The sequence below is a fragment of the Symphodus melops genome (genome assembly GCF_947650265.1).
Source record: "Symphodus melops genome assembly, chromosome: 10".
In the NCBI taxonomy this organism is placed as follows: Eukaryota; Metazoa; Chordata; class Actinopteri; order Labriformes; family Labridae; genus Symphodus; species Symphodus melops.
In genome coordinates this window covers 6,420,241-6,435,423 of record NC_136700.1, presented here as the reverse complement: position 1 = coordinate 6,435,423, position 15,183 = coordinate 6,420,241, and the positions used below count along the sequence as shown (strand labels likewise).

The 15,183-nt window shown below is 40.2% G+C and overlaps 2 protein-coding genes across 4 annotated transcripts in view; both read right to left on the bottom strand.

Annotated features, from left to right (window-relative positions):
* traf4a (tnf receptor-associated factor 4a) overlaps nucleotides 1-2,013 on the bottom strand; it is a 35,471-nt gene extending 33,458 nt beyond the window's left edge. Inside the window, exon 1 of the mRNA XM_079354930.1 lies at nucleotides 217-2,013. Within this exon, the coding sequence (XP_079211056.1) occupies nucleotides 217-359 (143 nt within the window). The 5' untranslated portion in view covers nucleotides 360-2,013. The remainder of the gene's footprint in view (nucleotides 1-216) is intronic.
* Nucleotides 2,014-2,281: 268 nt separating this feature from the next.
* Nucleotides 2,282-13,598, bottom strand: nek8 (NIMA-related kinase 8). 3 transcript variants are annotated; one of them, XM_079353576.1, is made up of 15 exons: nucleotides 13,540-13,598; nucleotides 12,226-12,431; nucleotides 11,281-11,513; nucleotides 11,044-11,175; nucleotides 10,526-10,734; nucleotides 10,361-10,440; nucleotides 10,075-10,259; nucleotides 9,454-9,601; nucleotides 8,920-8,996; nucleotides 8,462-8,579; nucleotides 8,151-8,301; nucleotides 7,318-7,481; nucleotides 6,128-6,280; nucleotides 4,732-4,890; nucleotides 2,282-3,377 (listed from the first exon to the last, which is right to left on the bottom strand). In XM_079353576.1, the coding sequence occupies exons 1-15, from the start codon at nucleotides 13,545-13,547 to the stop codon at nucleotides 3,349-3,351; spliced, it is 2,052 nt and encodes a 683-aa protein (XP_079209702.1). In that variant the 5' UTR covers nucleotides 13,548-13,598; the 3' UTR covers nucleotides 2,282-3,348. The 3 variants fall into 3 exon arrangements, with proteins under 3 accessions (XP_079209702.1, XP_079209701.1, XP_079209703.1); XM_079353575.1 differs by having other exon boundaries at nucleotides 13,501-13,597; XM_079353577.1 differs by lacking the exons at nucleotides 2,282-3,377; nucleotides 4,732-4,890 and adding an exon at nucleotides 4,901-4,987 and having other exon boundaries at nucleotides 13,501-13,597.
* Nucleotides 13,599-15,183: the final 1,585 nt, after the last annotated feature.

Genomic DNA, 15,183 nt, shown 5'->3' with positions numbered 1-15,183 from the left:
TGCACTGTCATGATCATTGTGTGGCTGCAGAAAACACCAAGTTATTGTAAAGATAACCTGCTGAGGAAAGGTGAGGAGGACACACCTACATGCACATCCTTTATTTACTGTTGCTCGACCGAAACTAGACAAGGCTGCACTGTGCAGTCTCTGGTATCGCCTGCAAAGAACTGGATCTATCTCCTTCTCTGAATCAACACACAGACACGATCGTACCTTAGAAATTCTTGCAGACAAGTGTCACAGAACCGATGTCCACAGGTAGAGACTTGGACGGGCTCCCGCATCGCCTTGCTGCAGAGTGGACACTGGAAGCGTCTCTTTGGCTTCTCCAGAAACTTGTAATCAAACCCGGGCATCGCTGCAGCTTCCGTGGTCAAGTCTTTTCAGGTTAAAGGTTCAAATGTCCTCTCTGATGTCTCCCCTCCCCCTGAAAACGGGGCTATTTATTAGCTGCACTGCCGTTTTAAGCCGATGATGGGTTCATATCACGTCCCTTCCTTCCGCCACCGACAGATCGGGATTTAATAAAGGAGACGCGTCCTCCCCCCCAGCTTCTCCTCCTGCAGCCCGGAGACCGGCGGCAACAAAGGAGCGACTCAGTCCAGGAAACGCTGCAGATACGGTCCAAGATGCCTCCTCCTGGCTCTCCTTCAGTGTGTGTTTGCAGGTTTACAGCTCAGAGGTTACAGAGGCCGTGTGTGGCCCTCTCCTCCGTGGTGGATGCAGTACTGACAGTCTGAGCACAATGCACAACCCCTCCGTCTGTTTAGGTGCTCCGAGTCCCGCCTCCTCCCTCTGTGCAGGAGGAGTCAAGAAGCTGAGACTCTCACATTCACACCATGTTATCCCTCATTTCATCACTATTTATGGCTCTTTATCTGGGCGTTTTTAGTCCTCTTTTGTCTGCGGAGGCCTATAATGACATGCAATGTTTTTTTTGTTTTGTTTTTTTTATAGCCAAAATCAGCAATTATTATCAATGTCATTTATGATCAACATTAATATACAAATTGGTTATGAGTCATGACATTACCTGCAGTATGCCAAAAAAGCGTCCTTATAATAAAATTAAAAAGTAAGAAATGATTTTGGTGAAGGTTTGTGTCAAATAAATACAGAAAATGCCCTAAAAAGGAAGCATACAGTTCAGACAGAGGTAACAGACGCCCTCTGGTGGTAAAGCCCAAACACAAAATTAAGAAATGTCATATTCCCTTCCTGAATGTGTAAAAATTCATACATGATGAAAAAAAAAACACCTGACCTACATTCTCACACTAATATATAAAACATACAGATTGTGTTTAGACAGAATTCAAAAAGACAACACACACAAATAAATGTACACACACACAGTTAAAGAGATCATTTTTCATCTGCGCTGTTGCCATCAGATTACATCATCATTACATCATTACACAGGGCAACAATGATAAACGATCCAGGTCCCCAGACAAGGTGTAAACACATCTCAATTAGTGAGTAATTACGCAAAGAATATCAGAGATAACAGAAAGTGTGATGTAAGGTATTGAATAAAATCATCTGACATCCTCTCTGTGACAATGACAAAATTATGTGAAAACAATGGAGTTGAAGGCAGGAAGTCAAACCTTTGAGGATTATTAATTTACCTTCAGATGTTCATGACCAGCTTCTTTACCATTTAAACATTTTGGTCATGAATTCAATCAATCATCAAATCAATCAATCTGAACATTCATCTCGGCACTGTTGTAAGTTGAAGTAAGGCAGATCAAATGTGTAACAGACTCTCATAGTCTGAAGAGTTAAGCATCTTCTTACTGAGCTCTCCCTCCTGTGTAACCATCATCTGACTTCAGATGGGATTTCTCACAGGAGCTGTGACAGGTTACCATGTAGGAGTTAATGATCATTCAAGAAAATGTCCATATAAAAGTATACAATAAGTTTAAATACAATAAATGATTGATGAAATATAAGGCTTCACTCAAAAACACCTGTTTGAGTGTAGCTAACTGAAATACTTATATACTTTTTTTATTACTTAATATGCATCATTTAATACTAATACTACTTCTCCATGATGTTCAGCCGTGAAATGTTGCATCTTTTAATTCACAGTATTTATCTATGAGCTTTAACTTGAAGTCATTTTGCAGGGTCTGATAATTAGAGCATTTATAAAGAATGACATATCATGTACAGGATTAAACCACTTGTATTATTGTATTGTCAACTAACAGACAGCTGATAAAGTTGTTGAAATGAAAACTCAAAATCTTCCACAAATATAGATGTGCTTTGTATGATTCTTACTATGGAGGGAGAATAAAGAATGTGCATGGATGGTACATTGGACAAATTACATCCAATGGTGAGAAGACTCACATTTATCCAGCCCGAAAACAAAATACTCTTTTTAATAATCCTATTATATATGTGATAAATAAAGGCAGTGAAGTCATCATAACGAAGACAATAAGTATTTGATTCTGATCCTCTCCATGTTGAAAAGAAACCCATGCCCTATCCTATGTACACATACTTTCTCCAAACAATCCCATGATGCAATTTGTCACGCTTAATGTCAGAGAAGATGATTCATCTGACCTAAATCTTGATTTACCGCTGACTTTTAGAGGATTCCACTGCATGTCGATAATAAATGGAGGGATTAGTAAAATTTTAGACACAAAAAAAAGGATCATTATTTTTTTTAAACACTGTTCAGTTGAGCTCAAAACAAGACTTCATTTTGTTTTTACTTCGACTGCTGAGTTACAAATGTATTGGAGGACTAATCCAATAAAGCACAATGTGACCACTGACGGTGTGATCAAGATTAACGTGTTCGCTTCATTTGACAGATGACTTACTAAACTCTTGAGTGGCTTTCCTTTCTTTGCATTGAATCGTCTCATTCATCAGTGGCTTAGCAGAGCTCCAACCTGTTTGACTTTTTCTGGCGTTAATCATGCTAAGGCTGCACGTGAGAGAGGACAATAGCTGGCCACATGAAAGCTGCCTAACGACAACTTCCTGTCGGCCTACTTTAGTGTAAACAGTCCTTTAACTCACCTGTTGGGAAATACACCTGCTGCAATACGCGTTTTAATCTTTGCTTTTTCCTGCAAGAACTCAAACCAATGAATGAAAAGAAACTTTCATTCCTGAACAGAGATAATTTGGGAGGAAGCGAGAGGGAAAATGTGAGGCCACAGCTGCAGTGTGAAGGGGAATCTTTGAACACAGATGGGCCCCTGGCAGGAGATAGTCAGAGGAAGCTGTCCTTCACCTCACGCCACCGCCAGACTTCATGACCAACACAAAAAGGTTTTGGGGTTTTTTTCCAGGGTGAAATCATCTCGGGATAGGCTCCTCAAGCAAAGCTGAAACAAGAGGAACAAAAGGACTACATTTCAGAAGAGCTGCAATGATTAGATCATGAATGATCATCAATTATCTGACAGAAAATAGATTGTAATTAATGTTTGCATCGGCATCTTAACAAAAAGATATTTTACCCAATATTTGCGCTCTGGAATAAAATAAGGAATATATATACTGTATATATTAGATTATATATCTATATAGTTTATATCTACAGGGATTATTTTTTTTTGGACAACAAAGTTATTCAATTAACTGAGACCATAATCCATAGATACAACCCCATGTGACTTCTCTCTTGTTGGGACCAATAAATCAATTTTCCAATAATGAGGCCAATAGAGCCCGATGGTTAATTAAATATCCACACAGGCTTGACGCTCTTTTATCAGTACAAAACCATGCCCCTTGAGTCACATGACTGTCGCGGTAGACCTGTAAGAAGCTCTAACATCCTCTTCTTGACTTTTCTAATCTTGATGTTGCTTAAACGTGCTCAGACTAGAGATAAGGTAACGAGCACAGACATAACAAAGCTTTGAGTAGAGCTGCTACTCCTTCGCCTGTTAGGTAGCTTTTGGGCATCTGACGAGCATGCCTCCTGGACGCCTTCATTCAGAGGTTTTTCTGGGACACCCAACTGGGAGGAGACTCAGGAGTAGACCCAGAGTTGGAAAACGTTGCTTGGGGAGAGGGAAGTCTGGGTGGACTTACTTTGCCTGCTGCCACCAGAACAATAATGTAATAAACTGTTTTTGATTTTATATTCTTGAATTAAAAAAATATTGTACATAAAATAAATAACACTATCTCATTATCAGTTTCTGGTCTTGTACTAAACTGCTAAATACTCAGACTATTTTGAACTCTATTCAGTCACGTCCTTGTCCACTGGTGCAGGCCCTGCAGGCTGCGGCGAGGATTACCACAGTTCTGAAATTTAATAAATTGTGATGTAGTTTAATCTTTTCCAAATCTGCAACTATTTTCATTTCAGAGTGTAGAGGGACACTTTAATCCCACCTTCACTCTTCAGTTTTAATCAGGTCAGTTGGTCACGATTGGCAGAGAGAGGAACACGAAACAACAGTCTACGTGGAAAGATGGGTGTCATTTCACTTTTGGCCTGCAGTAGATTGTTTGATGGAACTTAAACGAATGAAAGTGAAGTATAAAACTTACAAATTAGTCCTTTCACAATATTGCATAAACAAACCCGCTGCCCTGTCCGCATTATCACGAGACACTTGTCTCAAGTTTGGCCTGTTTTTCATCTGGGGATAAATGTCTCGTTCACCACATCCCAACATCTCACAGTGTTTGCTACCAAAGAGGTAATGAGTGCAGTATTACGTTTCACTGCAAGCAGAGTGTTGCCATGACAACAAGCCACCGACGTCGCCGTAAACGGGTGACTCTCATCGAGCTGCACTGTCTTTGGGATCCCAGAGTCTTCCTCTTTTCTTCCAAGACGTCCACGGGCCCCCTTCCCCCAGGTGTACACCTCCCCGTCTGTGCAGAGAAGACAGCCATTATTTCTGCAGATCCACAACTCAAAGCTCAGGATGGATTCACAGACACAAATCTTTCGCTGACAGCTCTGACTTTCCTGCAGTAGAAGAAAAATAGCTCAATCTGAAGGGAGTCAAAGCTGAACAAAGAATTCCCTCAACAAAGAGAACCTGCAGGCATTACTGCCGCTGCTGGCTCTCTCCCCGGGGAGCCAATCCCTAGCACAGTGTGACATTTAACCATTTAACCCTCAGCTTCAAGAACAAAACACACACTTAACAGGCTCCACACTAACTTTTAAATGGTTGCCAGGCTGGAAACTAAGAATCTGCTTTCTGTTGCTGAAACTTAAAATATGACATGGTTGTCATGTCCTCTTATCTTATATTTAGAGCCTAATGACACTGTCATTGTGCAGAAGGCCTGATGGGACATACAATGTTTAAAAAAGCTTTAGAACACTAACAAAACATTTCTTTGTTAAACCAAAAAAAAACCCAGAAGATATGCTTCAGCTGACAAACATTTCAACCCGGTGCGTATCATACTGACAATTCTTTGTTGTTGTTTACAGAAGTTTGATGTAAGGTTATTAGTTCATGTACAGTAAATTCTTCCTTTTCAATAAACCAGGAGCAGTTAAACTAGAAAACCTGACAAAGAGATTTACATTCTTGGTTTATTTAAGGTTTGGCTGCATTAAAATTTGCTTTAAAAAAATCCACAAAAGGGAATATTTACTCTGCTTTGTTTTTGAAGCTTCACTGCCTGGTAAAGGAAAGTTACTCGGCTGTTTTGGGGTCACATAGCTGCTTGCCGACTGTTTGAATTTGAGTGGCTCTTAAAAGAATTCATGCTTTCTTTTTATTATAATATCAAACCCAAGAAGCACAACAGGCCAAAAAGAAGCAGCTGACTGGCTGCAGTCAGTGAAGGACAGTGGCAGAGGTGAAATGATAGCAAAAGAACTTCCATCGAATGCTGAATGACAAACTTATGGACTGCTGCTTTTAGTCCAGTGTCATGCTAGTTCCTGTTTCTGTCTACAATATGTTTACAACCCTGTCTATGCTACTCCCTGCCCCCATGCTTTAGGCCAACCACTTTTTATTTCTGACTGTGGCTATGTTTGTGTGCACGCTGCAGTTGATAACTTGCCCTGCTGTCCTGCTCTCCTGGGTTTTTTTTGTACCTGTTACAGCGGGCAAAGTCAACATTGACAAACAGTTCAACTCACCAGATCCAATAGCTAATGTGAAAGCATCTCCACAGGCAGCCATGGTGATGCCCTGCAATCCGGGCACCAGGCAGGGCACACGGCTGCTACGACGGGAACTACAGCCCATCTGTCCGTGCTGGTTGCTACCAAAGGTGAAACACTGACCCTGTTCTGGAAGAGGAGATTGTAATTGAAAAGTAAAAACTGTATTTTTGTGAAACATTGCCATTAGACTCATGACTTTGACATAATATAAATTGATTATTAGTTATCCACGTTTATAGCTGAGCTGATTTAACCTTTGTTTTCCAATGTTTTATTTAACCGTAGCTATCCTAAAGAACATGTGAGAATGAATTCTCCAAGCAACCTGAAACCTGGTACTGAAAGAAGCTAAAGAACTGGTTAAGTTAAGGCTAAATGAAACAGGAACTAGGGGTGTGCAGAGACGTCATTATCTGTTTCTGTTCATCGAAAATAATAGAAATGTGTTGTTTTTTTGTTTTCTTTTTTAGCTTTGCCTCTCTCCTCCTCAATAGCTATGCATGTACCCACAGAGCTGAAGTTACAGCCAGTAACCATCAGTGTCCCAGAGTAATGAAGACAAAGTTAAAAGTGAACTACGACTGAGTTTTTGAAGTGGAGGAAATGAAGACAGTATAAAACTAAAAGTTCCAGGTGTCATACTTCTGCATAGTTTGCAGGGTTTTAAAGTAATCCGCCTGCCAGACACGAGGCCTTCACTGACAAACTTTTAATGAATCCTCCCCCAATATGAGACAGTGAGAGAATGCTACACCACTGCCTGCGAGAAGAAAGACGAACATACGAAAAACTTCCGTAATGTGAATTAAATGAATCAATATTTTTAAAATGGAGGATATTGACACAATCGCTGAGCTTTATGTTTATATTCTGTGCAGAGGTTACTCTGAAATAAAATCACAACATCAGTATGTGCAGAAGGAGGGGCAGAGGAATATGACTGGAGCTGCACGGGCTGAGGGTCAGTGAAACACGGAACATAAAAATGGCCTTTTGTTTAAGTTCTGGATAATAGAGTGTATTTGGATATACAGTATAAAACCGGTATGCATCTCGCAGTGACCGTCTCTTTCTGTGGGTCATGATGAGGATAGCCACTTAAAGATAAATACAAGTAAAAGTCGAAAACAAGAGCTTACTGATCGATAATGACAGTCATTTACCTGTGACAGCGACAGAATGTGCTGTCCCAATGTCAATGTAAACGATCTTTTCTCTGTTGAGCGGGTCTGATTGTGCAGGAGTGTAAGAGTGGACTTCCTCCACCTGGTTTGAGGGATGTGGTTCCTCTCCAGATGTAATTTTATCAAGCCCAAGTTTATTAAACCTGGATGGGAGCCAACAAAAACAAGGTATGTTAAAGAGAGCAATATGCAAATGATTAATTCTTTGAACCAATGATGTAATTTACAATGTTTATCACAAAACCAGTATGTGATGTTCCCTGCTCAGCTGAACTGCTGAGGAACATTGCTGCTTTGACTATGACATAAAAAAAGAACACTCTGTTATTTTGCAGCCTGTCTGAGAAGTGTTTGTCACTTTAGGAGAATGCTGTCTCACAGGTTGTGCATCATAGCGTTTCACTAGAACAAAGAAAAGTAATCACAATACTCAAGTTTCAGCTTCCTTATGCTCGCTGATGAATGTCTTCGAATAGATTTACAGATTGGTGTGTTATCTTCGAGGCAGGTCATGACCTTTCTACCTCCCTAATGTTGACCTCTTAGCACAGTTCAAACCACTTCATTGGGTCCCTCTAAAACATGATGGTGATCTGTTTTATTTGATGCACTTTCTAAAAGGTATATTAAAATGTGCTTCCCGATAGTCTTTTTGGAGCTAGCTTTTTTTGTTGTTGTTAATTTAAGACTATTAGTTCAGAAAATCAATCAATCTCTGTGGAAAGGGTACCATTGATGTTCAAAGCTGATAATGATCAGGTTTACAGAGACTAATGGCCATAGTTCTAGGTTGGAAATACAGCCTAAACTACCTGTTGCTTCCACATGCCACAATGCTGTGCTGGGTGCTGATAATCATGGAGCAGTCGACGCCGCACACCACCCTCTGGGCCTCAAATTCCACAGGTAAACACACCTGCTGAGGTGAGTTGTGGGTGTCTTGGTTGCCAAGCCCGAGGCGCCCTTCCAGACAGAAACAGGAAACAGCAACATGTACAATTTGTGCAATCACTCTTTGTGCTGAGATGCTGCTCTGGTAAATCATCATTCACAAACAAACACGGAGAGATAAATGCTAAGATAGATTGAGTTAGTTTGTAAACAATCATCTCATGTACGGTACCATTGTCTCCTCTTCCCCAGGCGAATACTTCTCTTTCATTGGTCACAGCAAGGACGTGGGAAGCCCCACATGACACCTGAACCAGCTCGTAGCCCAGGAGCGCCTCAACTATCTTGGGCTGAGTGATCATCAGAAAGAAGAAGAGAACTAAATGTCACCATCATGATTGTTAAATGAAAGCTAAGTAATAAATAAGTTAATACATAACTACAACAACAAATGTTACTTTTTCTGTTACTGTAAATACAACCTACACCTGTCTCCGTCTTTACCACTTTCAAATGTGTTGCCTTACTGATCAGTGACCTAAACCTTTGAAACACCAGTAGGACCCCTGTACTAAAACTGCAGTATTTGAGGGAGATGTATGAAACGGACACTGATGAGTGTAAATTCAATGAGTGCAAGTTTCTAGCATTTTGCACAAGTGGACCGTCGACAGTACGGTGAGCATGTACCTGAGTAACGTCATTGAAGTTACCATGACCCAGACAACCATTGCTCCCACTTCCAAATGTCATGATGATGCCCCTGTCTGCACATTAGGAAGACAAAGAAGAGATTAAGGACGCCATTAGTTGAGGAGTGCAGGCGAAACTTATGAGCACCAACATATTGCTTGTAATCAAGGTTGGAGACGCTAAAACGTAAGAAGCGATTAAACAGGTGAGACTGTCTTTAATCCTGTGTTATCTGAATACAGTCTCATAAAGCACACTGACTAACAGAGTTGCAGTTTTTACGTCTTCCAAACTGCTTTTCGTGGTTTATTTTACATCCACCCAGATCATGCCTGAGAAAAGAGCTTAGTGTATCCTCACTTTGACTCTGTAAAGTCAAATGCTGCCTCAGTGATCCACAGCCATTGAGTGTGAGTTTGTGTGGGCAGAGAAAAAAAAAAGATGCCACACCTTGATTTACTCTACCACCCTGCCAGAAATGGACATGAATGGACATGCGTAGATGTGTGATTCGTGTTTTACAAAGCAGACCTGTCATGCATGTGGTGAAGAGATCGCCACAGGACACAGACTTGATGGTGACTCCAGACTGACCCTCCAGGAAACGTGAAATGAACTGAGGCTGCATCTGCTCAACCGCACCAGGCAGACTGGCCTCACCAGAACCAACTGAAGGAGCCTGTGAAGATAAATGATTATTGCTCATTTATGAGCAAAAAGATAGATCTGAAGTGGAGAAAAAGTGGGGCTCCTCCTCCCTGATATACAGTATGTAAGTAATAAATGATTTTGAAGGAAAATATTCCCACAGACACTGAAAGGAAACATAAATCCCCAAATTTAATTTCTACACTAGTTATTTTTATAGCCTTTAAGTTCAGCCAGCTTTAACTCAAAAGTTTGACGCTGCACTCAGAAAATATGAACATAAAACATGTTGGTTTCTGCAGAATGGGGATATCTGTTTCACCTGTGTGGAAGCAACTACTGGTAGTTTTAGTTGTATGGTCCTTAAAAGCTGAAAAAACCTAACTAAATCTAACCCTAAAAAAATCACAAAAAAAAATTCCTGTACAATTCATTCCTTTTTTAAATGATCTTTTCAAAATATCAAGAAATGTGAACAATGTAAACGTTTACAGGAATACAGACCTCCCATGTGATCAGACGACCTGACTTGGTAACCCCCATCCTCTGAGTGCGGCCCAGAGACACTTGAAGCACCTCAGTGTTGAGCATTGGCAGCCGGAGAGGCGCTGAGATTCCACTCCCCCACGTATACACGGAGGACAGAGGGAGGGAATGAACCTTCCCTGATCCCAAACCGACTGATCCATCTGTTTCACCACAACAAATAACAATTACGTTAGTAGTTAAAGTACTATACTCAACCTCATGCAGCTACTTCTGGGTCAAAGAAGAGTAGAATGTGACTGACCTCTGGACCTGCTGGCAGGAACTCTCCCTCCTGGTCTGCCTTGATGACCAGTTTGCACAGCAGACAGTGGTTTCTCAATCCTGACAAAGGCGGAGTAGGGGTTTTGTTTTCATGACATAAAACTCCAATCATGTGCCAGTCACAAGTCATGCATTCAAAAAGTACCTGCGCATTTTAACATTGCCAATATCCGTGTAAAGATTGAGCAGAGGCCTGATGCAAATAGGAAGAGCCATTATTTCATTGAGTTGAGGCCGTTTGGAGGGATCCAGATTGAGCATATTGAGGATGAGCTGTCGTAGTTCGGGGCTGTACCGGTCTGAAATTGGAGCGAATGTTCCACTCATGATCTTCAGAACGAGGGCTGGCAGATTCTGAAAGCAAAGTAATCAACAGGGACAGGGTCAAATTTCATTATTGGCTTAAAATCTATCAATTTTACAGCCAAAGAATTTAAGATCACATGCACAAGTACACACAGAATAGATCCTTGTTTAAATGAAAGGCCCCAGCCTTCTGCTTTAAAGTTAAATAGCATTTCAGTCTGGAGTCTTTATAATAAGCATCTATCTCTCATGCTGTTCATACTGTGCCTCTGATGATTGTTAGGAGGGTTTACTGCAAACTCCAATCACTCCATTCAAGTTAGTGAGGGATATTTGTTAAGACAATGCTTTATGTACAGCAGCCTCGAAGGCCCTCTTCAGGCTTGCAAGCTCATACAGCACACAGCCCAGAGCCCAGATGTCACTCTTCTGGTTGTACGGCTTTCCCTCACACAGCTCTGGGGAGATGTAACACGGAGTCCCGACCACCTGAAATAAAAATGAAGCGTTGATATGTGTTAGTACATCTGAGAAGTCAACATATCACGACCTGTTTGTCACTGCAGCTCTGCACCAAAGAAAAATCTAACTCACCGTGTAAGCTTTGCTCTTGCTGACAAGGATTTTGGAGATGCCGAAATCCCCGATTTTGACGATCATCTGGTGCTTGTCGAGAAGAATGTTCTGCGTCTTAAGGTCTCTGTGCAAAATGAGTTTATTGTGGACGTGGTAGAGAGCGAGTAAGATCTGAACGAAGAAGTGAAGGATGGTATCCTCGTCCAGCAGAGAGTTACAGCGCTTCTGTATGTAATCAGCCAATGTTCCACCTGCATGGGGAAAATTCAGAGAAGATGGGTAACAGTTCAGATGATAACTATTCATGACATTATTTTTACTTTTGATCAAGAGATGAAAGGCAGAGATGATGATACCAAAATAAACCCTACAATATTAGCACCATTCTGGATGCTACTAAGAGAACTACAGTACAACAAATAGTTAAGGGCCGAATGCTTCACAAAGTAAACAACTTGGTTTTGAGGAAAGAAACTGAACAGAAACTAAGCTTCAGACCTTTCATTTTAGCATAAGGAAGCTTAGATTATCTTCTCTTCACTATGTTCTGTGTCAGGGAACGGGACCATGTTTAAAAGACAGATAAGATGAGAAATGTCATTTTAAAGACAATTCTGAGATTTAATAGTTTCAAAGCTGAAGTTTGGTCTCTAACCAGAGCACAGGAACAGCTTTAAGCACCTCATCAGAAGATGTCAGGGTGAACAATGGCTCCGGGGTGTGCTGCAAAATCTTGGACAACTTGAAAGCAATCTGTCTTTTTTAAATTATAGTAAAAAAAATAATAGTGACAGAGAAGTTAGTAAATCATTTTACCCCCTCCAAAAATTCCCCCCAACAGAGTGAAATTAAACATTCTTTGCAGCCTTGTCATGGGAACGAGAGAAGGTATGGAGCCCTATAGTGAATCGCTGGACTATGAACAAAAGAGGGTCATTTAATAAGATATTACAGTGAGCTTACCTGGTGCATACTCCATTGCTATCATGAGTGCCTTGTCTTCCAGGAAGTTCTCATAGTACTCTATGATATTTGGATGGTTGAGCAGTTTCAGGACCTGACACTCATTCTGAGCTGCTAGGCGTTCATCTCGTGACATCTGCTCTACTGGGATCTCCTTAAGGATGACAAAGGCTCCGTCACTGCGCCTGCGACACAGGTGGACTATCCTACCAGGGGGAAAAAATAGAAGAAATAGCTGATGTAGATTCTGTTCCACAAACAATGACACAGGATTACATCTTGTTCGCCAGTGTTACTGAGCACTAGAACAAGTTTAGTCGTATTTTTCAGAAGATTTGAGTGAAGGAAGTTCAATAGGAGGACATTAGGTGAACGGTTCCCTTTCTTTCCTATTTTTAAGATATGATTGTGTGGCATTTGAAAAGCACTTTATATTGTATCTTGTACAAAAGACACACATGCACAGCTGGCTTTGCACTACACTGTGAAAAACGGAAATCATTTAAAATGACCTGTGATTAAGGTGCTTCATAGACTATAGGAAAAATGTGTTTCTCGCCTTCATTCAAGCCAGATAATTACTAAAACCATCCACTGCATGCTTTCTACGAATCAAGATGAAAAAGGAAGAAAAAACATGTTTTAAATCATTGTCTGCGTGTACTAAATCTGTGTTTTCAATCAATGTAACCCGCATTACAAAAATGAAATTAACAGAATATAGAAAGTTGTGAATGACCCTCTGCAAGGATTAAATAGTTAGTTTATTAAAGGGACTTCTGTCCACTATTGTACAGCATTAATAACGTCCGCTCTTATGTTTGTAAGTATTTAAAGTAAAGTTGTGTTGGTCTGTCAATGTTGAGGATAAACTCATTTCAAGTAAATCGTGTCTTATTATGACCCGCACTGCAGATATTTTCGAGGAACTTGAACTTGAACTTTGTACAACAAAACAAAAAAAATCATAACCACATTACTGAATATAAGGTGAAAAACTATCCCAGCTAAACACGCAGAAAGTCACACAAACAAAAACAAACTACTAACACGTTTGTTTAGACAGCCAGTCTCCATGCTTTTTCTTTTAAACTTTTTGAGGTTACAAATAGATTATGTCTTCCTTCTGGGGCGGCACTCCTTGGTATGTAACTCGTCACATTTGGATATGACTGATGTCTTGCTTTCTCAGGATACACCATCAAAACGTCATATTTTAAAACGTACAAACAGTCGTGAGACTAAAAGCAAAGTTTCACTGAACTACAAATTTACCCGAAAGCCCCTCTGCCGACAACTTTGATTTTCTCATACTTCTCCATCGCTGCTGCTCACAAACGCTTCCGCGGTCTCCAGGCAACCCGACCCAGTCCTACAGGAAGCAATGAGGGACAAATAGCACGAGGCTTTTATGCCACAATTAAATAGACGTTTGGTAACGTTTTCTGCTGGGCCAGAGAGAATAAAAATATCAAGGTTTTAAATGATGTAGTTATTTTTTTCTCCTTCCTGTCTCCACCTTTTCCTTCTGGTTTAATGAATTGCTATGGTATTTGCTGGTTTATTGGTAATAGCTCTGACTGGTTGGCTTTCTTTGTATTCATGTTTGGGTTGGGTATGGCCTAAATATTTCTTTAATCAACAGAATACACGAGGTTTATAGTGAAGAGTAACCTGTACTTATTTGTATAAATGTAAACAGTAATGTTGTTTGAAGTCACGCCCAAATCATATATTCTTCTTTCTAAAAACTAACTTTTACCAACAAAAAAAAAAAAATTGCAACTTTTTCGTCACCATTGTATGTGTTTGTATTACTACTGCAAAATGCAACTCATTGTTGTCTGCCAGGAAATAAAATTAATGTGGTAAAAATGTAAATGGAGTCAGTTAAACTGGTGTTATTAATGCAGGGTCTTGAGAAGGGACTCCAAATATTTTTTAAATGATCCAGACATCTGATGATTATACAGCGCCATCCCCTTGTGTAAGATTAGCAGGAAAGATGGTGCATTTGAGCACTGTTTCCCCTCTCTCTCATGATAGGGATAATAAATGCTTTGTGCTGTAACAAAGCCACTGCTGTGTTGTGCTGAAGTATACCTCCACTATCATCATCAATGTGAAATAATGATACATCTCCACAAACAGTAATTGGACTCTTTCTCTACAATTTGCAGTTTTTAAATGACATTTGGAGGAAGAGACAGGTGAGTTGTTGGTTTCACAAACAATAGTTTGCTTTTTCTCAGGGGTATAATAACTCAACAAAGAAATACCTAAAGGAGCCTTGCACTATAAAGCCACTCCTCAGACGAGCTTAGTGACATATTTGGGCTGTCTTCTTTCAGCGGAGGACTTTTCTAAAACCCTACAGTCAGTGTGCAGGAATGCACGGTGATAAGACAGTGAAACTGATGTTAATCCCCAGGTATGGACCTGTGCCTGAGGAGCCATTATTCTGGAGATTTCTCAAGATGTGAAAAGGAAGTTGTTAGTGAGATTGTTTAATAACCTTTTTCCCTCATCGTGAACAGACTCAAGACATTACAACATTTTACAGAGGAAGAGCACAAGTGTAAATAACGTAATGAGGGCTGAACCTTTATTTTTATGAATGAAAGTGTCTGTTGTGAAAAAGGCTTTCTGACATGTTAGATCGTCTTTCATTCTCACAAGAATATTACATCCAAGCCTTGAGACAGATATAAACATAGTATACAGTGATCCCATAGGAAACTCCACTTAATGTTTTTTTATATTGTATCTTCATTATTACGTGTGTATATGAATAAATATTATTCACATTCTTTTGTCAGTCTACGTTTTTCCCTTGTTCAACAGTTAGATGTTTTTTGCAAAGGGCAGGTATCAAAATCATTATTAAACAGCTGCAAAGTCAATGGCTACAGATATGTCGGGCAAAAATAAATATTGTTGTCTGGTACTGGTACTTGA

What these genes read in the sequence shown, in the direction of transcription:
- nek8 (XM_079353575.1), bottom strand. Translation starts at nt 13,547, where the DNA reads ATGGAGAAGTATGAGAAAATCAAAGTTGTCGGCAGAGGGGCTTTCGG. An exon ending in AGCAATGGAGTATGCACCAG is followed by an intron (nt 11,514 to 12,225) that starts GTAAGCTCACTG and finishes TTCCCCATGCAG; the next exon opens with GTGGAACATTGGCTGATTAC. An exon ending in GCAAGAGCAAAGCTTACACG is followed by an intron (nt 11,176 to 11,280) that starts GTGAGTTAGATT and finishes TTTTTATTTCAG; the next exon opens with GTGGTCGGGACTCCGTGTTA.